Source organism: Hemicordylus capensis, chromosome 3 (assembly GCF_027244095.1).
Source record: "Hemicordylus capensis ecotype Gifberg chromosome 3, rHemCap1.1.pri, whole genome shotgun sequence".
NCBI classification, from domain to species: Eukaryota; Metazoa; Chordata; class Lepidosauria; order Squamata; family Cordylidae; genus Hemicordylus; species Hemicordylus capensis.
In genome coordinates this window covers 311,773,141-311,800,315 of record NC_069659.1, presented here as the reverse complement: position 1 = coordinate 311,800,315, position 27,175 = coordinate 311,773,141, and the positions used below count along the sequence as shown (strand labels likewise).

At 42.4% G+C, this 27,175-nt stretch overlaps 1 protein-coding gene across 2 annotated transcripts; it reads right to left on the bottom strand.

Annotated features, from left to right (window-relative positions):
• Positions 1-3,640: 3,640 nt before the first annotated feature.
• Positions 3,641-25,397, bottom strand: CCL20 (C-C motif chemokine ligand 20). Of its 2 annotated transcripts, none has more exons than XM_053304820.1 (4): positions 25,261-25,397; positions 5,994-6,108; positions 4,447-4,524; positions 3,641-4,166 (listed from the first exon to the last, which is right to left on the bottom strand). In XM_053304820.1, exons 1-4 carry the CDS (start codon positions 25,286-25,288, stop codon positions 4,139-4,141), a joined length of 249 nt encoding a protein of 82 aa, XP_053160795.1. In that variant the 5' UTR covers positions 25,289-25,397; the 3' UTR covers positions 3,641-4,138. The 2 variants fall into 2 exon arrangements, with proteins under 2 accessions (XP_053160795.1, XP_053160794.1); XM_053304819.1 differs by lacking the exon at positions 25,261-25,397 and adding an exon at positions 6,345-6,734.
• Between the last annotated feature and the right edge of the window lie 1,778 nt (positions 25,398-27,175).

The window sequence follows — 27,175 nt, the reverse complement described above, 5'->3', positions numbered from 1 at the left end:
GTACCCAGTCCTGGCTCCTCAAAGTCTTTTCAGTTGTCCCCATTTACTTTCAGGCTTGTTCAGCACTAGGAGTGCATGCAACAACCATGTCACCTACATGAAACATGATTCTAATCATGTTGTTTCATGTTTCAATATTTGGGCCTATCCCTCAGGATCCATGTAGTTCAAATATGTGAACTATTTATGAACTTTACATAAATCTCAGATCCATAGAGTTCAAAAGGCTCACCTAGGCTAAACTTAATTTGAGTCACAGATTCTCAGTTGAGGGCACTTAATAGGGAGCCATAACTTTTGAACTAGTCTTGTACTTAGCAGTTTTCAAACTACACATTCCATTAAAATGTGCTTATATAAATTTCTCTGAGAAATGCAGCTGTCATGTTTTAAATGAGAGAGCAGGGTCATCCAGTGACCAGGGTCATCAAGTTAGCTTCATCAATGAGTAGGGATTTGAACTTGGGTCTCCGAAATCCACATCCAACTCTTGAACCACTGCATCAGCTCTCCTTCCATTATTTATCCTCACAAGAATCCCATGAGATATGTTAGGATGAAAACATGTGACAGACCTAAGGTCACTCAATGAGCTTCATAGTGAGTGCAAATATGAACCCAGGTCTCCTTCATATCCAACACTCTAACCATTATACCATCTTGGTCCTCAGTAATGGAAAGCAAAAATATGTAATATGTATAGATGAATATTCAAAATCTTTTTGATAATTGCAAAGGAAGCCAACCTGGAATGTTGGCAACGTTGCTATTATTAATTAATTGTTATTGTTGTTGTTGTTACAACTCTTTTTAAAGCATCATACTGTCTGTATACATGGGTGATTACAAGATTTTCCTCCCTCTAAAATTCCACAGTGACCTGTTGTCAAGTAGGTTATTTTGCAGTATTGAGAACTATATCACAAAAGAGCAACATAGACTAAAACATTGTAATGTCACAAAAAGGAAGGGGGAAGCCCTTCATATTTCTATTGTATTTTCCATCTGGATGTTGTTGTTGTTGTTGTTGTTGTTAATATTTTCCAGTAGAATTCTATTCCTAGCAACTTTAGACTCTTACTACACTATAGCAAATCTGCAACTTGGTTTTATGTTTCATGTGCACTGAAATATAGCTAACCTATATAAATTACATTGTTCCACAAGTTCATTGTACATCTGGTGTGATCACATTGAGTTGGGTCCAAACATACCCTTCGTCTAATGAAAGAATGCGTTCTCTGAAAGAAATTCCTTCTGTCGTTTAGATCCATCCAACTGATTGATTGATTGATTGATGTCTGTACTGTATCAGGAGCATTGCCAGCAATATGTTTAAAGTTATTTATTTTGTTTATGTCCATTTCTGCTATATAGGCTGGCAAGGCACAACAATGAACACATTACAAAAACAAAGCAATCAGAGCTTACACAAATTAAAAATTGAAAATGACCACCATCCACTCCAATATTCAAAGGGCAGAAAAAACAGCAGAAAGTCCTGTCCCCCTCAAGGCCTGCCAGAACATGAAGTCCTTGATTTCCTTCCTGTCCATAATCATGAAGCTGGTAATGCATAGTTCCTGGTGAATAGCATTCATGAATGAAAGTGCCATAGCCAAAAAGATCCTGCTTCTAAGAGCAGATGCCAGTCTAATCTTAAATACGATCTTAAATCTTAATCTTAAATTTTAATCTTAAATACGATAATCTTAGATACGTTGCTCCCCATCTCTGGCAATTTTTAAAAAACACCTGAAAACCCATTTTTTCACTCAAGCTTTCCCAGCTTTTTAAAACTGCCTGTTTTTAATTTTATGGCTGTTTTTAAATTGTTGCATTGTTTTAATTTTTATATGTGTTTTAATTGTTTTTATGTTAACCGCCCAGAGATGAAAGTTTGGGCGGTATAAAAGTTTAATAAATAAATAAATACAGCAAGAAGAACCTGGCACAGCCCCTATAGAGAGCTTTGTCTGGGGTGGGTCTACAATTGTGCCCATGTGTTCAAACAACTCAAGCTTGGGGGAAAGTGGAGGCTTGTGTGGGCACACCTGCAGCCTGTCCAGGTATCACCACTGCCACCCTCAACCCCCCATATCTGTTAAACAGCCGAACAGCACCAGCACAGTTGAGGGCCAGCATTGCCTTGCCCAGGCTTCAAATCACACCCATGTAAGCTTGGCACCACTCTCAGAGCCTCAGCTGTTTGTTTGTGGGAGAGGAGAACCACACTGACAAGACTGGGAGAAGCAGCAGGATCAAGTGAAAAGACTGTTTCTGGCTATAAAGGTTCTCTCTCGACTTGCCCTGTTATTATTCATGACAGCTTTAATGTGTTTTATGCTGATTTTATGCTGTTTTTTTTAAAAAAAAATTTATGTTAAATGTGCACCAGCTTTTTACTGTAAATTACCTTGGGTGTTTAAAATATAAATGGGAATACATATGTTTTAAATAAAAAACGTATTACCTATAAAGCCCTTAACAGCTTGGGCCCATGCTATTTACAAGAACGCCTTCTTCGTTATGAACCCCACTGCCTATTAAGATCTTCAGGGGAAGTTTGTCTGAGGGTGCCACCAGTTTGTCTGGTGGCAACTCAAAGGTGTGCCTTCTCTGTAGTTGCCCCAGGACTGTGGAATGCACTTCCTGCTGAGATTAGAGCTGTTCCATTCCTGCTGGCTTTTAGGAAAGAACTGAAGACACATCTCTTCAGCCAAGCTTTTTAGGTGGTGTTTTTATGGATATTTTAATCTGCTTTGTATATGTTTTAACTGATAAATTCTTGTCTTCTTTTATGCTATAAACTGCCTAGAGACTTCGATAGCGGGCAGTATATTAATTAATTAATTAATTAATTAATTAATTAAAATAGCTTTTTACTATTTTCGTAAAAATAGTATTTTATTTTTACTGCCAAATCCAGTATTTTGGGGCTGGTTGGTTGGAGGGAAGAGGCAAGATTCAGTCTCCAATTACTATAGGGACAGTCTTGGACAGAATTTTTAAAAAGTTATGAAAAAGGCATAACCTACTTCATACGAATGACTTCATAACCTCCTACTTCCCCATTAGCCTCAGTTGTGTTTCTGACAGTCCCTTTTTAAAAAAAAAAAAAAAAGGGTGGTAGGGCACCTATTGCACCAAAAATAAGGGTTGGGAATCTTCTATTCTTAAACACAGGCCCCTTCAGAGCTTGTTAAATTCCTTGCTTTGCCACATGAGAACAATTGTACATGAGAACAACTGGGTGAGGAAGAGTCAGTTTGGCATGTTGGGTCAGGGAAAACATTGGAGGCACATGCTCTTTTAATAGCCTGCTTAGTAACATGCACTATTCATCTCACAGTCCATTGTAATGTATCTTGTATTATTCTGTAAAATTGTTCATATATGCCTTTAATACACGAGGCCCACTTTTGATGTCACATTTCCATATGTAGGTTTTTCAGAAGAAGTGTAAATTCTTTAAATAAATTTTTTAAAAAAAGCTTTTGATGGCTAGAATTAAGCTCGTAATGAGTAATGTTTTAACAAGGATTTTTCCTGATTTTATGAATATGATTAGGACTAAAAATCCAAATAGATAAGGTCCATAATAAAGCATAAACAACACAAATGTTTGACATAAATTTATTTGTTCATATTCCAGTCTTTCTAAAACATACTCAAAATATGCTAATATAGCTATTTCAGTTATCTGCATCAAATATTTGCTTATGAACAATATTACTTTTGTCATCTCCCCAAAGCGTGCATAAATACATATTCACCTAAGAAACAAGTGAGCATAGAGCCCCTGATTCAGAGAGAGTAACACACAATAAGGTTTTTCAAAAGACTTGTGCATGTACTGTAATATAATTTCACATGACAGATGTGGAACACAAATTGTATATAATACAATTTTAAAATGTATTAATCACAAAATGTGAAACGATATAAACGAACAAAGCAACTTTGGGGGGATGCTTTATTCAAACAACTTTGTGATGCAATATGAATCAATTTTGGAAGTTCCAAAGCATCCAGGGCTAGCAGTCAGCAAGCACACCACAGTGTACAGGGAAACAAGTTCAACTTAGTTTAAGTTATTTGGCTTGTCTCTGCCTCTGTCTCCATTTCAGAAGCTGTGTTACTGTGACAGCCTCCTCAGCTTTGCACTGTAAAAACAATGAAAACAACATACCAATAAGCTTGCATTTCCCTCTCATGGTACAGCTCTTGAATTATGAACAAGATAAGAAAGCCACAGTCCTACATCCCAAGAAAGCTTCATGTGCTGCCCATTTGCATCAGAGAAGTGGGGAATTAAATGTCACTTTTTCAAAGCAACCTCATCAATCCTTCTTAAGGGCAGCTACTGTACTCTGGAACCCAACCTTCAGTGAATGATAATCAGCATTTTCATCTTTGTTGAGTAAACCTGTTCATCCTACCTACCTCAGCCAACGTAGATGTCCCTTCACCCAATGTTCTTTAGGGTCTGCACAAGCTTTAAATCCACGCTTAGTGTGAAAACTGGAAAGAAGAGGGGTAAAGATGCATTATAGCAACTTACTTTAAAAACACTCATGGAGCCGAAAACAATAGAACAGAGAGGAAAGGTCATCTTTTTGTCCTTTGCTTAGCATACAAATAGGCAAGGCTTGAAAACATTTAATCAAAACACAATTAGGATTTTTCCTAGGTGATAAGAAAACTGATTTGATAACACTATGATAACACTAGCCCCATACATTGCTTGTACCATGACATCTAGTCCCTTTGTTATTGGAGGATAGCAGAGGACTGGAGATAACATAGGATTTTTTTTAAATTTGTAAACTCAGCTGGAAGGATACCCTCCTGAAAGCCTTCCCTTCTGCCATTTTACCTGTCCATGAAATAAATATATAGGGACATAGGAAGCTGCCATATACTGAGTCAGACCATTGGTCTATCTAGCTCAGTATTGTCTTCACAGACTGGCAGCGGCTTATCCAAGGTTGCAGGCAGGATTCTCTCTCAGCCCTATCTTGGAGAAGCCAGGGAGGGAACTTGAAACCTTCTGCTCTTCCCAGAGCGGCTTCATCCCCTGAGGGGAATATCTTGCAGTGCTCACACATCAAGTCTCCCATTCAGATGCAACCAGGGCAGACCCTGCTTAGCTATGGGGACAAGTCATGCTTGCTACCACAAGACCAGCTCTCCTCACCAGACACACAAATCTTCAGACACACAAATCTTCCCATCTTTGGGATTGAAATGGTGACCTTTTGTATTGCAAAGCACATACTCTATGGCCCCTTCCCAGGGGCAAGGTAGGACCAGGGGTGCTCTTACCCCTGGACTTTGGAGCCGAAGTCAGGGCTGGGGGGCCCCAAGTCTTTTTTAGTCTGTCCCAGGTGGTGTTGTCACCCAGTGGAGCATGATGGTGCTTAATGGAGGGGGGGGGGGCTCCAAAAGCCTTTAGGTCCAGGCTCCAAAATTACCTAGGTGTACCTCTGGGTAGGGCAGTGCGGGGGGGGGATTAATTTAATTTTTTTCTCTTTTTTCTCTTTAAATATGTCAGCAGTAACTGAGTATTCTGACAGAATAGGGAGAGTACAATGTTTCTAAGGCCATAAAATAATGGTACACTGAACTTTGGCTCCTTCTCATAATGACACTCTAAAATATCAGATGCTAAAAATAAGATAAGAAAATTGTGATATAAAATATAATTAAATAGGATACTAAAAATATTTCAGCTAGAACTTGAGACCTCAATTATGAGAAATGCCAACATGTACCATCTTAGATTTTAGGACACAGAAATTTGTGGCAATATTATGGAGCCTATGAATCACACCATAAATATATTGTTTTGTGGCTAATAAGGCTGGTGGACAATTGTATCTGAAGCATTTTGGTGGCATTTTTTAAAAGGCTAAATAGAGTATTGGTTATTTGGGCCACTACATTATTGTTCACTAATTCAGGTCATTTTTCTCATATAGTTAACTCACATGATAGCACTGATGTCACAGACTTCACTGGATCGTTGTTCTGTGAATCCTGTAATAGCAGTTCGAGGCAATCGTGTCTTGGTGTAAGAAAGGCAGCAATCTTGGTTACTTTGGGCTGGAATGAAGAGGGGGAGCGGGAATACATGTTTAGGAATAAGCATTACTTAGATTTCTATTCCTTGCTCTGCTATACACATTTCTTTAGTTTCCCAACCACTGGCAATGTTGCAATGAATATTCTAGCTTTTAAAAATATTTTGGGCACCTACTCTCTCAGATCTCAAACTGTGGGACACACACTTCAGCACAACAAGCAAGTCTGTTTAATAAGAGAATTTCAGAAGCACCTACCTTCACTAGTGTCTAAGAGTAGCAACAGGCCAGTCAAAACGGCGATGGCAAATATCTTCTTGCTGAAGCCAGCCATAATTGTGCTGCTGTTGGCGTGTTTCAGAACAAGTTAGTTGTTCTCAGTTGGTTGATCCAGCTTCAGTCAACCTACTTATAACACCTGCCTGAGATTCTAGGTAATTCACCATGGGGTGTGTGCACTGTTTTGCAATTGTGGGGATTTCCCCAATCATTTGGTGACGATTGGTTGTCTGGTAAACCCAGTTAATGAAACAGCATCTAGGCACTGAGTAATTGGTGGAGAAACATTTTGCTCTTCTAAATTAGAGTAGGAAATTTCAGCCAATAGATACTGTTATGCGAGGATACTGTTCTCTGAAGAAACACCTGAGGTTTTGAGGGGGCAGCATGGTGTCAAGAGCAGGAAAATCCCAAAGACTATGGTTAGGAAGGATCCAAGGGTAGGAAAATCCCAAAGACTAGGAGGTCATTCACACAATCAAAAACTGTATTCTACCCAGGTTTGGGAGCTGTGTGTGCTCCCAGTTTTCAGTTGTGTGGAATCAAGGTAGGAGGAAAGCCTGGGTAGAAGCGATTGTGTGGAAGCTTGTTTCCACACAATCACTTCTATCCAGGTTTTCCTCCTACCTTGCTTCCACACAACTGAAAATTGGTAGCACACACAGCTCCCAAACCCAGGTAGAACACAGTTTTTGTTTGTATGCATGACCTCTGTGATTAGGATCCAAAGCACCATCCACACCCAGGACATTTCAGTTTCCACTCCTGACAATAACTCTCACATAGCCCATAAGCCTCCTCCTGGAGCAATATCCCATGTAGCATAAAGGGCTGCTTCTGAAAGTCATATTGGCCATATATGGCCACTTTTAATTTGTAACTTTTAAATTTGGTTTTTGCCTGGTTTTTTTAACTTCTATTAATTTTATTTTTATTGTATTATATTGTATCAATTTTATTAATTTTATTAATTTTGTCAGCTGCCCTGAGCAGATGCGTAGTGGAGGGGTGGAGTATAAATATTATCTATATACACACACATACAAACACACAAACATACACATCTACATGCATGTGGACTCCTCCAAATTATGGACAAAATATCTACCAGTGTATCAGTGGTTGAATAACTTATTAATGTAAATCTGTCCTAATTTTATTTTACACTGGCAAAGCATTCTAGTGCCTATAGGATAGCAAAGCTTTATGGCATAGTGTGTACATGAAAACCTCGGTATTCGTGGGAGTTCCATTCCCCAACATTGCCTGAGATAAGGAAACCACGAATACCAGCTCATTGAAGTAAATGTAATTGTGGGGGTTAGGTTCCTAGAGGCTGGGAAACCGCAGTAAAAATGGGCCAAAATGGGCTCTGTGTGTGCGTGTGTGAAATAAAGTGCCTTACGGTGGTCCATGGGCCTCCAGCACTCCAGCAATGCCCCCCAAAAGTGCCCTAACCCTTTGTTTTAGTGAAAATTCATGATTTTTAGACTTTTCCACCAACAAAACAAGCAACAAAATGGCTCCGATTCACAAAATGGCAACAGGAAATAGCCTCCGCGGTCATTTCCAGCTGCCTCCAATCTGTGGATTTAACCCCTTTTTGTTTGGTTTTTCCTCATATATACCAAGGTCAGGTGGTAATTACCCTACTGTGAAAACGCGAAACTGCAGATGCCAGATCTGCAGGTAACGAGGTCCTCCTGTATTTAAGAAGTGTGTAGTTAATATAGAAGTTTATTGTATTATTAGCTGATCCGGCACAGAGCATCTGTGCCCATAGTTCTCCCTGTCTATCCTCCCCACCTTTGTCCCCCCCCCCCCGCTACAGCCCCAGTCCATTCTCCCCCTCTCAGTCTGCTTTTCCTTATCACCCACTGGTGGCACTTTCCCTCGCCATCCGGCCTGGCCGCTTTATAGTTCTCCCCCCTGCTGTTTCCTCCCCTGTCATCCCTCCCCATCACCGCCATAACAGATTTCTCCCTCCTGCTCCCACCTTCTCTCACCCGCTCCGCCTTCTCTGGTGGCCGGCCAGCCACCCCTGCCTTCTCCTCACGCCCATCGCTGCCGTAGTTTGTCTCCCACAGCTGTTATCTCCCTGGCCTGCCGGCTGGATGGCTGCCACTGCTGCCATTTTCTTCCCCCTATCCATCCCCATTGATATACAGCAGCTCTCCGAACTCTCACAAGAGCTGCCACACATGGGATTATCCACATGTATGCCTTAGTGACTTATATATAAAGAAAATATTAGCAAAGATGCAACAAACTTAAATGTCAGTTTTCTGACTCTAGAGATCCAGTTTGTTATCAAAATGGATTAAGTAAGCAAGCAGAAGAACAGATATAGCTTCCTAGATCTCGATCTGCTGGTTTTTATATGGTGTTATATTTTCTCTTGCTATATTTTATAATTTTTGCTTGATTTTATGTGGGTTTTGCTATTTTGCATTTTGGCTTTTAAATGTTGTGAGCTATTCTGAGCACTTCTGTGTTGAACAGGAGGATATAATATTATTCAGTAAGTAAATAAAATCTTTGCCCTCTACCTATATGTATTTCCTAGTACCACACCTATTCAAGTTTGTAGAGTCCACATACAGCCTGAGTGCTGATGGAACATTAACCACTTGTCAGGAGGCTAAATTCAACATGAGGGATCTCTCCTGATTCTAACCACATGGACCACATGGTCATCCTCCCTGAAACATGTTTGAATATTTTTAATGTTGGATTTTAAATGTTTTTAATGTTTTAAATGATTTTAATTGTTAATTGATTGAAATTTTTGAAATGATTTTAATTGTTAATGGGTTTAATGTTTTAAATTATTATTATTATTACATTTATATCCCGCTCTTCCTCCAAGGAGCCCAGAGTGGTGTACTAAATACTTAAGTTTCTCTTTCACAAAAACCCTGTGAAGTAGGATAGGCTGAGAGAGAAGTGACTGGCCCAGAGTCACCCACCTAATATCATGGCTGAATGGGGATTTGAACTCGGGTCTCCCCAGTCCTAGTCCAGCACTCTAACCACTACACCACGCTGGCTGACTTTAATTGTAAACCACCCAAAGACATGTTTTGGGCAGTATCGAAATATTTTAAATAAAGAAACAAAAATGTAACTGAAAAGCAAAATTAACCACACAGGATTTGCCCCGGACTGCCAGAGCTTATCAGTTTTGAATACCTGACTGATCATGCCTCTAAAGGTAGCATGTGACTGGAAGTGGCAAAATAGGTTCTTGCAAAAGGCATGTAACAAAACCTCCATAGTTTGTAATTCTGAGCAGAGAAGCAACAGAGGGAGGGTCTGTTTAATCCTTTCCCCATAAGCTTTCCACTCAAAATCACTGTGCAAAGCTGCTTTCCCCCTGAAATGCATCTTTACCAGGTTAAATATGCATTTAGGGGAGGGATGGACACTGCTTTATTGTGACTGGGGATGGTGGGAATTGTCATTCAACAACAGCTGGAGAGTTTGGTTGGTTGGCTTATTTACAAGCTGCCTATGGCTGCCTGTGGCATTTCCCTTTGGCCCCAGATGGCCAGTCTACCCTTATCCAGCAGCTGCACCACTGCTGCCATTGCTCCACTTCCTGATCTTCCTCCCATTGCTGCTATTTTTAAAACGGGAAGGGAGCAGAAGAGGAAATGTAGAAGAGACTACAAGTGTGAGCGAGAGCATGAGATGTCCCCTAGCCATGGACACATGTATGAGGAAGAAAGAATTCCAATCCTGGCTTAGAACCAGCCACAATTTGATGTGACACCCAAACCCAGCAACTCTTGGCTTGTTTTGACAGGGCTGCCATTGTGGGGATTGAACAGAACCTCTTGTATCAGGCCCAGAGGCAACAGGGGTGGGGGCTGGTATGGGAGACTCCATACCCACCTGCTTGTCCACTGTCATCCCTCCTCCTTGCTGTTGCCACTGCAAGGAGACCAATAGACTGCTGACCTTGAGCACCACATGGAGACACTCTAAGCCAACACCTTGAGGCCAGTAGAGCACTGGCTGGGCATCTCCATGGAGATGCTCCAGGCTAAGACTCTAATGGTTCCAATATACTTCTGCCCCATTGCTCCTTTTCAAAGGAAAAGCAAGAGGAGGAAACAGAGGAAGAGGATGCTGACAGAGAAGATAGGCCCCTGCTGGGAAGAGAATGGAAGGAAGCAGGGGCATAGCTAGGGGAGAGAGGGCCCATGTTCACCCCTCTCCTCAGCGGCCCCTCAAAGTGAGAGAGATAATGAAGAAAATTGGGAGGAGTGGAGCTGGGGGCCCCACAGGAGCTGGGGGGCCCAGGTGCTTTGAACCCATCCACTCAGTTATAGCTACACCCCCTAGAAGGAAGGATATGGAAGAAGGGTGGGCAGGCAGGTGATCTGGACTGTGGGGTGGAAATAGTTGCAAGGTGCACAAAGTGTGCCTTGCAACTTGAAAAAGAGGTCTGGGACAGGAAGATGGGCAGTATGGCAAAGTTTGCAAACAAGCCAAGATTTTATATTTCAGCTTCAGACCATGACTTCTTTGCAACTGTGTAGAATAAACTAGAATTTGTCCGGTTTGGAGCACATGGGAAATCCTGGCTTCTTCTGAGGCAGGATTGGATATAGAATGCTTCCTCCCTTGCATGTGAACAGGAAGGGGGAGTGCACACACCTGAGACTTGGGGACATCACATGGAACTAGGATTAAACCATGGTTCCATATTATGTCTGAACCAGGGTTTAGTCTAGTTAAACTAGCATGCTATTTTATGATTATTTTTAGACCTGTGTATCGGACTGTCCAACTTTGACAAATGTTTATCACTACTCCCAGTGTCACACAGAGGCAGTCGCCCCCAGTGTGTCCATCTCTGCACTGTTCCTCAAATTTCCAGTGTGTGTGCTGACGGGGGCTCTTCTACTGGAACTAGAGCCCATGGGGTCAGCCAGGAAGGTGCAAAGGGGATGCAGGGACATCTGGGAATTGTTGTTCCTCCCAGCACTATTCCCATAAAGACAGCTTGGTGGGGGGGACTACAATTCCCAGACGTTCCAAGCACTTTTGTAGTATCCCCACACACCTTCCCAGCTGACCCCATAGCTGGTGTAAAAAGTATTCAATTAATTTCAGTGGCAGGATTGTGTATGAAAAATTTGATATCTGTATGTAATTGTGAAGTATGCCTTTCTTTCACACAAACACACTCAAAATTCTTCAAAATATATAGTTGATGTGCCTGGTTTTGTATTTTAAAGTACAATCCTATGCATGTTTGGTCAGAAGCAAGTCACATTGATTTAGATTAAACTTATTCCCTGTACATAAATATATAGCCTTGTGCTGTTTCCCATTGACAAAATATTTTATATTGGTTAAATAGTCCTACATACGCCCTGGGATGGTTGTAGAGTAGACCGTTATAGCCAGCCTGTTTTCTATGCTGGGAAATTCCACTACATATTCTTTATGTGTGAACTGTGAATGTGGAAACCCCCAACTTAAACAAATTTTGTGTCTGGTTAAAATACTCCAGTGAATTGCTCAAGCATTTATTCCTTCCTGGTTATAAAGAGACAATAAAATCCCTGCTAACTTGACAAAGAGGCACCTTTTAACATGGTGATTCTCTTTATTTAGCAGGGGGAGAGTAACTGGCCCTATCCACCCCCAGCACAGTACCTCCAGTGACTGGTGCTGGTATCTATCTCATGTTTCTTTTTAGATTGTGAGCCCTTCGGGGACAGGGATCCGTCTTATTTATTTGTTATTTCTCTGTGTAAAGCGCCCTGAACCACTTTTGGAAGGGGAGTATAGAAATCGAATGAATTAATGAAAGAATAGTGGCAGCATGGACCAGATTAATCATATATAGCTTATACTGGTTTATTTTTTTCCGACGTGTTTCACCCCAGAATTGTCAGAAAGCAAGAAAAATGCTTAATCATATGGATCATGCCACAGCCCTTTGACACTAAAAGGGGGAATGGATACTATGTTTCTTGACTTAATGGATATGGGTGAACCCAGTTATTTGTGAACATTATGGGGGTTAGCCTGCTTGGCGAGTAGTCTCAGTACTTTTCAAGTGAATAGTCTCAGTGGTGAATAGTCTCAATGCTCCTTAACATGGGGTTGCTGTAAGCTGTTCCATGAGATAGAGTGGGATAAGTATACATACATGCATGCATACATTTCACGGAAAAGCAAATCTATGAAATTGGTGTCAAAAGCTATGCATGCCCTTCGGCACTTTCCGGATTAACCCCTACAACAGTGTCAAAACATATCTGCTAAGTGTGCTTCCGTACTTCCTGTGTTGTGACACCACAGTCCCAATACTGTCAGCAGGGTGCTGTTCACATTTCCGATGCCTTGTTTTGGATTTTATTGCTGTGATTTGGTGCTATAATGTTGTATGTCCATTGCAAAAAAAAAAAAAAGTAGCTGTATTTTCCATTGTAAATTCTGGGTGTCATTTTCAATTTGATCCTGCCAAGCCGAAGCATTTTACCACGGTTGTAGTGGCTAATCTGAAAAGCACCCTGGTTGGGAGGAGTTGGAAGATGGAGGTCATGTGTAGAAAAGAAATGTTCAAAAGGTGACACAGCAGAGGAGCCGGGGGGGGGGCAGTTTTCTAAGAAGCAACTACATGAAAAATGAGTTTTGGGATGAGGGAGAACTGAGGCCAAACTAGATGTAACATGGGTATTCCATTATATTTACTGAACAAACTACTGGTAAAACTAATACTTAACAGGTAACCATTTAACCAATTAATGTTTTACATACCTGTTACATCATTAGAACTCCCTAGGCCTTTGTTGTTGTTGTTGTAAGCAGACATATGGATCCAGTGTAGATTAAGATCACAGCACACAAATAGTGCAGGATACCCCTTTCCCCTGTGCCAGTTCCATAATGCAAATTTTCTTCCCTCCTCCACCCCCCCCCCCGCAAAACAATCACCTTGCTATTAGTTTGAGAGGGCAAAACAAACAGGGTCCCATGTTTATGTCTTTGTGTTGCCTCCTCCACTCTAACGGATTTTGGTGGAAGAGGAAGCAATTTGTGCCTTGGGGAAGTGGCACAGGCAAAGATCAAAGCCCTTTTACCACCACCCCCATCCCAATCCAACCTGGGGCCCCCACAGCTGCTTACTGAAGCAGAAAAAGACATGGGGGGAGTGGTATCAGTCATGGAATTGTGGCATTCTCTCTTATTTGTCTCTTAAAGTCAGGTGGCAAGGTTTATTGAACAGTGTTTTAGGTATAAGGGTTCTAAAGTCAAAAGAAGGGAAATAATTTCATGTTAAAGAACTGTAATCACTATTCAAAATAATAAACATGTAACATTTAAAAATAAATACATACATAAAATAAAATGCAACTGATTTGAAATCCGTGTAAATCTGGGTGAAATATAGCAGCCGGGTGGAGGAGCCAAAATCGGGGGGCTACCCTAAATTCCAGGGGACGTGGCAACTCTACTTGTTCCAAACAGTCATCATTTTCAAAATTAATTAGCTAGACATTTAATGAGTCATCGTCTAGTTTTAGTATAGCAAATCAGTTTTCCCAGAGGTCAAGGAAGAAGAAATGCTCATCTAACAAAGTATTTTAAGCTTCTAACCAGATTTAGGGTTGGTATTTTTGAATAATTATTTCCTGGGAAAATGAGATCTGGTGATTTACTTGAATCATCATATTAGGTTAACCCACAGGTTAGAGAGTGGTAAGGGACTTCCTGTCACTACTAACACCCTGTTGAATGTCTGCAGCACAGTTGCAGGCCCTTTACTATCTTGAATGATTTATCTGTGAAATTTCTTTGGCAGCACTACAAAGGATTTGAAGCTAAAGGCTAAAGTCAATAGATCATTGAGATTCTGGTACAGGTCAGGTGCTCAGCTTGCATAAATTAGCCAAACTCCATTTCTCCATACTCACACAAAGGACAGGAGAGGGGTTCTCCCCACCCACCCACTTTGAAAAATGGGAAGGAAGTGGTGATAAAAGTCTAGATAACTGTTCATGTATCTTGCAGATTTTATTTGTATTTGCTGATTTACATTTACAATGTATTTTAAGATTATGCTGGTTTCTATTGGCACATACCAGGCTATTATTTTAAAAAATCCCCTTTCGATCAGGAAGACGAAAGGATATAAAGCAGGAAGGGAAAAGTCCCTAGGGTAACTTCCCACTGCAAGGGCTGTGCTACACAAAGGAGAGTAGAAAGATACTCATAGTCTGACGACGGAGCATTGTAAACATGCTGCTGCTGCGTGATTTTGCTGTTGATGTAATCTGGACCACAGCCAGCTTCCTCAAATTCTCCCATGTGCTTTTACAGAGGGTTAGGTTGTGTCATGCTGGAAAGGTTAATCCTGGCACTGTAACATGCGTGGGTTTAACAATATACCTCACAATCCTTTCTTCAGAATTTCCTCAGAGCATGAAGGTTTAAGCCTCAGGCAACTATGGAAATGGCTCTCTTTGGCTGGATCTTACCAAAATCATATATACTGTACTGACAGGTCCACTTTAAGGAAATGTAAAGCACTCACAGGCCTGGGCTGCATGAGCTGCAATAGCTTTTAGAAACTTTTAAAATATATTTAAATATTCCATCTTATTATTTTGGAAGAATATTTGTGGAATTTTGGATTATGAATGTGGAACATTAAACAATTTTTAAATTATGAATATATAAAATTTTCTTAAGGCCTTCCCAGATTATTAAAAAGAACATTCCTCTCTAATGCTGCATTCTGCTTACCCCAGGCGTTCTCAAACTTGGATCCCCAGACATTATTGGACTACAACACCCATAATCCCCAGCTACAATGACCTTTAGCCATTGTGGGGACACGAGTTGAGAAACCCTAGGTTATCCTGGTCCACTGCCAATACAAAGATATCCCTCATGTGGGAGCCAGCATGGTGTAGTGGTTAGAGTGCTGGACTAGAACCGGGGAGACCCGAGTTCAAATCCCCATTCAGCCATGATACTTGCTTTGCTTGGTGACTCTGGGCCTGTCACTTCTCTCTTAACCTAACCTACTTCACAGGGTTGTTGTGAGGAGAAACCTATGTACATTGCTCTCGGCTCCTTAGAACAAGAGCAGAATAGAAATGTAAATAATAATATTAAGGCAATGGCTTAAGAATGGCAACTTGAAAAAAGAAACAGAGGGTTTAATACTGGCTGCACAAGAACAGGCACTAAGAACAAATGCAATAAGAGCAAAAGTAGAAAAATCAACCACAAACAGCAAGTGCTGCCTTTGTAAAGAAGCAGATGAAACAGTGGACCACCTAATCAGCTGTTGTAAAAAGATCGCACAGACTGACTACAAACAAAGGCATGACAAGGTAGCTGGGATGATACACTGGAACATCTGCAAAAAATACAATTTACCTGTAGCCAAAAATTGGTGGGAACATAAAATTGAAAAAGTTGAAGAAAATGAAGATGTAAAAATATTATGGGACTTCCGACTACAAACAGACAAACATCTGCCACACAATACACCAGATATAACTGTAGTCAAGAAGAAAAGAAAAACAAGTTAAAATAATTGACATAGCAATACCAGGCGATAGCAGAATAGAAGAAAAATAAATAGAAAAAAATCACAAAATACAAAGATCTACAAATTGAAATTGAAAGGCTGTGGCAGAAAAAGACCAAAGTAATCCCAGTGGTAATTGGCGCCCTGGGTGCAGTTCCAAAAGACCTTGAAGAGCACCTCAACACCATAGGGGCCACAGAAATCACCATCAGCCAATTACAAAAAGCAACTTTACTGGGAACAGCCTATATTTTGCGACAATATCTATAACAACAGCAACAACATTGACAACAAAATTCAGCCATCCCAGGTCCTTGGGAAGGACTCGATGTCTGGATAAAACAAACCAGTCAATAACACCTGTCTGACTGTGTAAATAAATAATAATAATGTAATGGTTTCTGACATTAGCTTTGTTGTGGGACACAGCCATAAGTCATCGTACATTCAGAGATCTGTTCCTTTCTAGTAAATGCAGGTTGTCAGGACCCAAGTTTGGGATTGGGAGATTAATGTTAAATATAGGTAGATGTTAAAATAAACAATATATTTATGAACCTTTGATTTGTTTTAAACCCTTTATTTACTTATTACACTGCCGCCACCAAATTAAATCCTAATTTGGGTTTCTAACACTAACTTTGGTATCGTGCCCAAATAGTAACATGTGGAGAAGTAAATCGACACAGTTGAAACAGTTTTAAAATTCCAAACCAAAGAAAATAACTTTATTCTTGTACAATACGTCCGGAGTAATATTCAGTAGCAATATGAATAACAATATTCACTACATTGTAGGGTCAAACATGTAACAGTTTCTGAGAGAAAATAACCTTAGAACTGGCAAGACAGTACACTATCTCTTGTACTCCCAAGGGCTTCTGCCCATTTGATAACATCTTCAGAGGGGGCTCTGCTCCGTGTGCCGATGATGAGAGGGGCTTGGTTGTCAAGCACGCAGTACAGGGGCTCTTCAGTCAATGCTCCCAGGCTTTGGAATGCTTTCCCAGCTGGAATCTGCTCCTCAGATTCCTTGACAGTTTTTAGGGGGAAAGTAAAGATGTGGCTCTTCAACCAGGCCTTCAAATGAAAATTTTGTTTTTGCTGCTGCTGCTTTGTGTTTTGTATTACTAGCCAACCAAGCACAGAGCATCTGTGCGGCGCTTTTGGGCTGGCTGTTTTCCCCTCCCTCTCCCTCCTGCCCTGGTCTCTCCTCTCTTCCCCTTCCCTCCGGCCCGCGCTCTCCAGCCCTCCTCCCCTGCTGTTCCTCTCCCCACACAGAGCCGCGGCGGGTGGCCAAGAAGGACCCCGCCACCACAGTTTTTCCTCGCCCCTGTCCGCCTGCCGCGGCAGCTTTTCTCTCCCCCTGCCCACCGCCGCCTTTCTCTCCCCGCCTGCTGCCCGCTGCTGCCTTTCTCTCCCCCCGCCCGCTGCGTGCTGCCGCCTTCCTCTCCCCCGCCTGCTGCCCACCGCTGCCTTTCTCTCCCCCTGCCTGCTGCCCACCACCACCTTTCTCTCCCTGCCCGCCGCCACCTTTCTTTCCCCACTCCTCCGCCGGCCAGCTGGCTGGCCGGCCACCACCGGCACTTTCTTCCCCCTCTCCTCCTCAGTCCTCACTTCGGAACTCTCACAGCGTGTCGCAAGAGTTCCGCCGCCAAATCTTGGGCACGCATATCCCAAGAGAATTAAATATATAGATGATGACGATGACAATGATGTTTTAAAAGAGATTTTTTAATATTGATATTATCTATATTTTTGTATTTTCTTTCTGTAATGTTTTAATTTTTGAGATCATCTTTACCTTTGTACTTTAATTATGCTTTGATTTAATTATATTGCTAACTGCTTTGAGATTATTTTAGTGAAAAGCAATATATAAATTGAATACATACATACATACATACATACATACTTCAAACTGGTATTCAAACTCAGGTACTGATATAAGATTGAGTCAGTACCTCAATAAAGGCTTGACTTTCAAGTTACTGAAGTGACTATTTCTGTATATATTTCTCTTAGGCATACCCGTCGCTATTCCCACGTGTGGCAGCTCTTGCGAGAGTTTGCAAGCAAGCTGCCTGCAGTGGAAGAGGAAAGCGGCAGTGCCAGAGGTGAGGTGAGAAACAAAATTGTTGCTGGTGGGGGACAAAATGGCGGGGCAGGTGGAGAAAACAGCCGCAAGGGCAGGCAGGGGGAGAAAATGGCAGCAGGGGCAGGTGGAGAAAACAGCAACAGTGGTGGTGGATAGGGCAAGAAACCGGCTGTGGCAGGTGAGAGAGCAGGCGAGTGAAGGAAGAAAGTGGCAGCAGGCGGGCTGGGAAAGAAAGTGGCAGTGGCGGCGGGGGGCAGGCAGGGGAAACTAGAGGCGCAGATGGTCTGTACCCAGCCCAGCTAGTTTAGAAATAACAAGCTTCTTTAGACTTCCAACACCTTTACTGGGATACAACCTCCCTGACTATATCCTGTGTAATCAACCATACACACCCACCCAGCATTTACAATTGATAGTCAAACTTGCTCTACGGATGTCATGCCTGCTGTGTGCCCACCAATCTCCCAATTCCACCCTCAGTCCCACCCTAGTGACCCTAACCAGAGATCCCATCTCTAGCCCTAACTGTCCCTAACTGAATCTGTCATTTAACTCTGAATTTTATAGCCACCTGTTCACTCCATTTCAAAACCCCTCCCTTAGGAATTCTCTCCAGAGAAGGTTCCTAAGTTTAAATTCCTCTTGATGGACAGTGTTTACTAGCCAATCACCACACAGCTATAACCTGTATTTAACTTCTACTTTTTAAGGGGTCGTCTTAAAATCAGAGTCTTCTGAAAAAGTACCATATTTATCTGAATAGATCATAGGGCACAAAACTGATTAAATAAATGCTAAGAAACTGCAGGGAAAAGGAAGTTTGCTGATGTTGTTCATCACTTTTCCCCCATTTTTGAGGGCCACATAAACACTCATGTTTGAAAGGTATAACAGGAGAACGCTTAGCTTCTAAAAGGTTGTTTATTATTATTATTATTGTTGTTGTTGTTAGGAACATATACTCAGTCAGACCATTGGTCCATATAGCTCAGTATCATATAAACATACTGGCAGCGACTCTCCAAGATTTTAAACAGGAGTATCTCTCAGTCCAACGGGGAGATGCCAGTGACTGAAACTGGGGCCTTCTGTATGCAAGCTTATGTCCTACCACTGAGCTATAGCCCCATCTCCTAAGGGTGTTCACCCCAGTGTTCACATGTAGCCACCCATCCACAATCAAACCAAGGCAAACTCTGCTTATTAAGGGGACAATTCATGCTTACTACTGCAAGACCTACTCTCCATCCAAAAGTTGACAGGTATGGGGGAAGAGGTGTGTAGTGAATGGCTTCTGGGTTGTTCAGGCCCTCCAGGTCCTTGTGGGTGGGCCCTGATCAGTATACTGCTGCCACCATCTGTTCACAGCCTGGGGTTTATTGACCCTTTCCCCTTAGGGTTTACTAGACTAGACTGAACAAGACACCCAGTCTCCCTCACAGTTTCTTTTTGAAAATCGGTGTTACATTTGCTACTTTCCAGTCATAGGGACATAGGAAGCTGCCATATACTGAATCAAACCATTGGCCTATCTAGCTCAGTATTGTCTTCACAGACTGGCAGCGGCTTTTCCAAGGTTGCAGGCAGAAATCTCTCTCAGCCCTATCTTGGAGAAGCCAGGGAGGGAACTTGAAACCTTCTGCTCTTCCCAGAGCAGCTCCATCCCCTGAGGGGAATATCTTACAGTGCTCATACTTCTAGTCTCCCATTCATATGCAACCAGGACAGACCCTGCTTAGCTAAGGGGACAAGTCATGCTTGCGACTACAAGACCAGCTCTCCTCCCTTTGAGTCCTCCAGTACAGAGGCCGATTGCAGGGAAAAGTTATATATTTTAGCAAGGAGGTCGGCAATTTCACATTTGAGTTCTTTGAGGACTCTTGGATGGATGCCATCTGGCCCTGGCGATTTGCTAGCCTCCATCCCCGAAAAGCCTGGTTCAGGAACAGGTATATACTCAGTATCCTCTGCCGTGAAGATGGACACAAAGAACTCATTTAGCTTCTCTGCAACCTCCATATCCTCCTTAATAATCCCTTTCACTCCCTCACTGTCTAATGGTCCAACCGCGGCCATTGTCTAATGGTCCAACTGCGGAAGTTTTTGTTATTCCCCTTGATACTTTTGGCTAAATGTTCCTCAAACTCTTTTTGCCTCCCTTATTGTCACCTTGCATTTCTTTTGCCAGAGTTTGTGTTCCTTTCTGTTCTCTTCATTTGGACAGGCCTTCCAATTTCAGAAGGAAGTCTTCTTCCCTTTTATGGCTTCCTTGACAGTATCTGTTAGCCATGCTGGCATCCTCCTGAACTTAGTGGTACCTTTCCTCCTTTTGAGTATACAGTCTAACTGGGCTTCTAGTATTGTGGTTTTGAGTAAACTCCATGCACTCTGGAGTGAAGTGACTCTCCTGATTTTCCATTTCAGCTTTCTTTTCACCATACTTCTCATTTTAGAGAAGTTTCCTCTTCTGAAATTCAAAGTGTCTGTGTTAAACTTCCTTGGTGATTCTCTCCCCACATGTATGCTGAATTTCATCACACTATGGTCACTGTTCCCTAAAGGGTCGATGACACTGACATCACACACCAGGTCCTGGGTGCCACTCAGAATTAAGTCCAAGGCCACCTTCTCTCTGGTTGGTTCCAAGACCAACTGTTCTCACAGTCATTTAGCATATCTAGAAGTTTGATCTCTTTGTCATGACCTGACTGTGAATTTCCCCAGTCTATGTGTGGGTAATTCAAGTCACCCATTATTACAGCCCTGCCTCTCCTTGACGCCTCCCTGATTTCCTGCTGCAACTCCCAGTCACTGTCAGTGTTTTGATCCGGAGGGCGATAGCACATCCCCAGTAGCACGTTTCCTTTCAGGCATTGTATTATCACCCACAGGGTTTCTGTGGAGGCCTCCAGTCCACCTAGGTTTTCTAGCTTGTTAGATTCTATTGTTATGTACCCCAACCTTAGACTTAAAGGTACCAACTCAGAAGTATGTGGAATTGAGGCCTGTGTCTGATTTCATTTTATATTAAGAGTTCAATTACATGCCTGAACTTGAGGTGAACATGATGCCCAGATCTGCCTGGGTAATGCTTGGTAAATACTTTGTAGAGGCAGGGGTAATCTAACATTGGTTATCAGTGTTTGTGGAAACTCACTCAGACACAATGGGTCAGGCTTAATTACCAGTCTCACACTGCTGAAATTAACCTGCTGTCCAGTAATCCCCTTACCTCACTGACAGGATGCTTCTGCCTTAGTCAAATGTGTTGATTAACTCGCCTCACACATGTGCCCCTTTTTGATGTTACTTTGAATATTCTTTTGTTATAAATACACACTAGATAGAGGTACACAAGAAATAATGTAATTGCTGTCTCACACAAATAGAACTAACTCTCTCACTAACTCCTAACTTTTAACACCTTTTGGGACCAGGCTAGCAAATCTGGGATGCAGATTTGCTTCGGGCAATTTCCCCTCCTCAAGATAGCAGCTAATAGAAGATGAGATTGAGATCTCTCTGGACTGACAAAATATCCTGAGCTAATTTTGGTAATTAAAAGACAATATTCAGAGGATAGCAGGAATAGACGCCTTTTGTGATCCAGAAGATTCAAGTGGACATCAAAGGATGGAACCACTATAAGAAGGAGTCTCTGGACATGGCAGATCAGCAGTCTTTTGCTTACAAGCTGTCTTGTGCCTACGGGCAATCTTTTGCCTACAGCAAGAGCTACTCACAAGGATCCCAGAGTTTGCTGCTAAGCCACGGGGCAACAAGCAGGAACTCTGTCCATGGACAGGAGCTGTCTGTGACTTCTACTGCGCAGTGAGAAGTCAAGATTTCCCCAGCCATGGTGCTCTGGCTCTCAGCCGTGATCTGAGCAACTGCAAACGCTCCTGTCTCCAGCCAAGTAGCCTCACTCCTTCAGCTGAAGAGATCCACCGCTCTCAAGTCTCTGGTCCTGGTAATATGCTGCTCCTTACAAGCCTTGGGCCCCTCCATCTTTTTCCCTCCTTCTCCTTCCCTCCCCCTTTCCTCTACTAATTCCTGATCTCCCCCCCCCCAAACCATGCCAGCCCTCAGCTTTCCTTACACCCCCCTTTTTCCATCTATATCTGAATTGTATTAGGCTCTAGGAAGATTTAATGCACACACATATGTTAGTCAGGAACACGTTGAAAATTGGTGCTGGCTAGGATGTGCTGGCGTTGCAAAACGGCAGCTGGGGGAGAACACCACCAGCGCATGAAAATAGCTGGGAGGAACACTGCTGATACAGGAAGTGGCGGCAAGCAGCAAAGGTAGGTATGCACCTGCTCTCCTCCATTTTAAAGGGGCCAGGAATGTGTTCCGAATCACGTGTCGAATCATGATTCGTGCACATCCCTAGTTTCAGCATTTAGGGAAATTATAAAGGCATGTTGATTCCAGCAAATATTTGGGGGCTAGTAAGAGGGTTTTTAATCCCTGCATTAGCTATTTTGATTTTGATTTTAAGATGTGTATTTTATTTTAATGTTATGTTTTGGTTTGGGGTAATTAATTTATGGCTTTTTTAAAATTGGTTGATATTTTTATCATATTGTAAACTGCTCTGTGTAGTTTGTGGAAGCATGTGGTGGGATATACATCTTAAAATAGACAAATACAAATAAAAGAAGCTCAGATTCTCACGCTTCACTATTTGCAGCCATGTTCTATCCCTTCAGTGCAATTGATGCCTCAGAAATTCATGTGAATCTTATATAATTCTGATGTCCTACTTTGAAAAATAAAAAGGACGAATTACCCTGGAACTTTCCCTACTTTAATCTTAATAAAATTTCAGCCTGCACATGTGGCAACAAAGTATAATTTGCTCTCTGTGTGGAGGTGGGGATTATAGGTAAGTTGACTACACTACAAGAAAGCATTTCCTCGTAATATCTGTCTAGTAGCTGCTTGCCAATGGTCTAGGCATTTCCCTACCATATCTCCTTTGTCACAAGGGCTTTGAGTCTAAAATAAAGCCACATTGGGAATCGCAAAACATTATTTTACAAAAATATACTTTTGGCCTAAGTAAGAGTTCCTTTTAAAAAAAATTAACTGCTCTTTGAACACAGATCAAGACAGCACACAACCCTAAAAATATACTGATACAATTAAAAGCCATTTAATTGTATTCAGGGAAATAGCAATGTGGGGCCCTATGGTGTAGAAGTCCGTGATAGAAGTGCTAGAATCCCAAACATCTTTGTTTTCCTTTAGAACAAAGTAACTTAAACAAACATCCATCTGTCTTGGAAGTGAAGCAAAACCTTTGTGATCCATGGACATCTGCTAAGAGCTCTGAAATCAGATGGAGGCTGTGCACAACTTTCAAGATTGAGGGAAAGCAAATCTTCCAATGGTGAGGTACAGAATTGTTGCCCTCTGTTCACATCCATGGTATTTTTCTCCACATAAAACAAGCACATTACTAAATTGCCTTCAGAGCAGCTCATTGACTCTCACCAGGTGAGCTTCAAAGTACTGCCTCGCCCTCTCCTCACCAGCCCCACCACCTGGGCCAGCCTCAGGGGCTGATGGTCTCACCCTCTCCGCCCTGGCCCTGCACTCTGGATCAGGGGTCAGAGATGGGGGCTGACGCAGTCACTTCCCCCTCCTCCCTTATCTTCCAGCATAGTGTTTCTGGCCCTGTCTCTTGCTGCCGTGCAGTTCCCTCAACACCAAGAATAGACAAGATTGGTACTGGAAGGGAAAACGCGGTGTAGACACAGGGGTCAGTGAAAGTGGAGGCAGTAAATGCTGCCTAATATAGCAAGAAGTGTCTAGGGATGTGCACAAATCAATTTTTTCATTTTGATTTGAACTCAAATTGAAACACCCCCAATTTGTTTTGGGTCCGAATCTGACACCCCCTCCCCGAATCACCCCAGATTCAATTTGTACCTGAATTTTCTGAATCTTAATCGATTCGGATCAAAAAAAGGGTCCAAGGGCCAAAAGGGGTGGTGGTAGTGCCCTATGGATGGAAGCTATCACCCAAATTTCAAAGAAATTGGGCAAAGGGCTGATTTATCATGAATTTTTGAAGTTTATACATCTTTAAGATTTTCCCCATAGGGAATAATGGGGATTCCAGCAACCTTATAGCTCCACGTGGGGGGCACTGAGGCAGCCCAGAGTGGGGTGTGGTGGGTGGTAGTGCCCAATGGGTGCAAGGAAGCTACCACCCATATTTCAAAGGAATTGGGCAAAGGGCTGATTTTTAAATGATTTTTGAAGTTTACGCACCTTTAAGTTTTTTCCCATAGGGAACAATGGGGATTTCAGCAGCCTTAGTTATAACTTCCGGGGAGGGCGGGTGGCACCAGGGTGGCCCAGGGTGAGTTGTGGTGGGTGGTAGTGCCCAATGGGTGCAAGGAAGCTTCCACCCAGATTTGAAAGGAATTGTGCAAAGGGGTGATTTTTAAATAATTTTTGAAGGTGGCATGTCTTTGGGGCAGATTCAGGGCAGAAAGGGGGTTTCGGGGCAGAAGAGTGGGTCGGGCGGTAATCTGCTACCATCCAGATTTCAAAGGAATTGAGCAAATGGTTGATTTTTAAAGAATTGGTAAAGTTTGTGCATCTTTAAGCTTTTCCCCCATAGGGATTAATGGGGGTTTCAGCAGCCCCATAACTACACTTCGGGGGCACCAGGGTGGCCCAGAGCGAGTGGTGGTGTAGTGCACATAGGGTGCCAACCAACCCCATACCCACAATCCCATGGGGTACTGGGTTTAGTTGTTTCTGAGGGGCTTGGATTCTGGGGGAAGCAAAGGCAAAGTCTACTAGCATAAAGCAGGGTTCATTACCTGATGGCTCAGGGGTGGGCCCTGATGGACATGGATTGGACAGAAGATGCTCAAGTCAAGCAGAAAATAGCCTGCTCTCTTGTATCTGGCCCCTTATCATGAGATCTAACACCTTCTCCTGAAGTCACTAAAAAGAAAACTAAAACAGAGACCTGGAAACCCTACATTACAGGCATGTGCAAAGATAATGGGTGGTTTTACCCTAAATTCCTGAGGTCTTTTCAACATTGAGAATCTTGTGTTCTGGAAGCTCCATTGAGAAGGAAAAGACAAATGAAGACTGCAATCCTATTCACACATTTCTGGGAACAAGCCTCACTGAAACCAGTGGGAGTTACTTCTGAGTAAATTAGTGGGAAAAGGAGGAGTCAGGAAACTACAAACCTGCCAGCTTGACATCTGTACCTGGCATGATCCTAGAACAGATTATTAAGCAGTCTCCCTGTAAGCATTAGAAAAGAATGTGGTGATTTGTACGCGCAGGCATAGGTTTGTCAAGAACAAGTCATGGCAGACTAATCTTAACTTCTTTTCTGATAGTTACTAGTTTAGTTGATCATGAAATGCTGTGGACATAATAGGCTGGAACTTCTCACAACCAGCTATAGGATAGGACAAGCATCCTACCCAGGTTTGGAAGCTGTGCAGCGCTCCCATTTTACGATTGTGTGTGCGGATAAAAAGCAAGGCAGGAAGTGGGGAAATGATCATGGGCAACGATCCTGCTGAGTAGGAGGGCTTTTCCTCCTACCTCCTTAAAACAGCTGAGTACAGCTGCTGGCTAAGTTGGAGCGCTCCTAGCCAGCAAGATCCTCACACACAATCACTTCCCCTGCCTGAGCCTCCTATCTTGCTTTTTACTTGCTCATGATCGCAAAATGGGAACATGCACAGCTTCCAAACTTGGGTAGGATGCTTGTCCTACCCTATTGTTGGTCGTGAGAACCAGCCTAATGTATCTTGGTTTCAGCAAAGCATCTGAATATCCTTCCCAGACATGGATATATTCCAACATCACTGAGAATTAAAATACCATGGGGGGAAACACAGGGAATCCACACTAAGGAGGATGTAGCAGTATATTCTTAGTGCCATTTGCTGAGAATCTGTGGCAATCCATGAAACAACTTTCTTTTTTCATACTCCTTTTATTCCAACTTGGATAAATAAGCAACATACAGAAGTTATAAATCATGGGACATGTTTCACATTTTCTTCTATTGGTTGTGTTCTATGGGACCATTTGAAAGTGCACAGCTTGAGAACCACAGAACCGGAGTTTACGTAGAGAGACTTTTAAAGAAGCCAACACATTCTTTAGCCTACTTTCCTAAAGGAAAGTAAGTTTATGAGCTAATCCTGCATTCTGTGTGTATGTGTGTCCAAGTGTGTGTGTGTGTGTGTGTCCCGCCCCCATCAACTTTGCAATTCCTGGACCAACATGAACCAAATCGGGTACATTTGTAGGGACACACAGGAACACCTCAATGGCGTAGTTTGTGATGATGTCATCCACCCCGATTCAAGATGGCAGATGCAAAAACATTTGAGGTGCAAGTGAGCTAACTTGTGAACTACCTAACTGAATTGAACCAAATTTGCTACAGGTGTAGGAATACATAGGGACACATCAAGGATGTAGTTTGTGATGTTGTCATACATCCCAGTTCAAGATGATGAATGCATGAATGTTTGAGGCACAAGTGGGCGAACATGTGGATTGCCTAACCAATTGTAGCAAAATTTGTACAGTAGTGAATGACACATAGGGGCACCTCAGTGGCATAGTTTGTGATGAGGTCATCCACACCAATTCAAGCTGGTGGATGCATGAATGTTTGAGGTGCAAGTGGGCTAACTTGTGAACTGCCTAGTCGATTTGAATCAAATTTGCTACAGATGTAGGAAAACATAGGGATGGCTCAATGGCTGTGATGGTGCCATCCACCCCAATTCAAGATGGCGGGCTTGTGGACATTTAAGGCTTAAGTGGGCTAACTTGTGAGGATGGTAATTAAGATTATAGTGAAAGGAAGGTAGACAGATTAGTTCTCACCAGAACAACTTTATTTATGACTTTACTTCTGGCTGGTGAAGGGATACATGCCACCTTCTACAAGAGTTTTGATCGGTATGTGCTACTTTTTGAGGCTAATCCAGCTGGGCACTTGGACAGTGAAATATTTCTGCCATCAAAACCAGACAGGTCTACACAAATGTCAAACTACCCACAGATTATCCCTTCTTTAAGCTCCCTTCAAGGTTACTACCCACATGTCAGGCTAGCCCTCAAATAAAG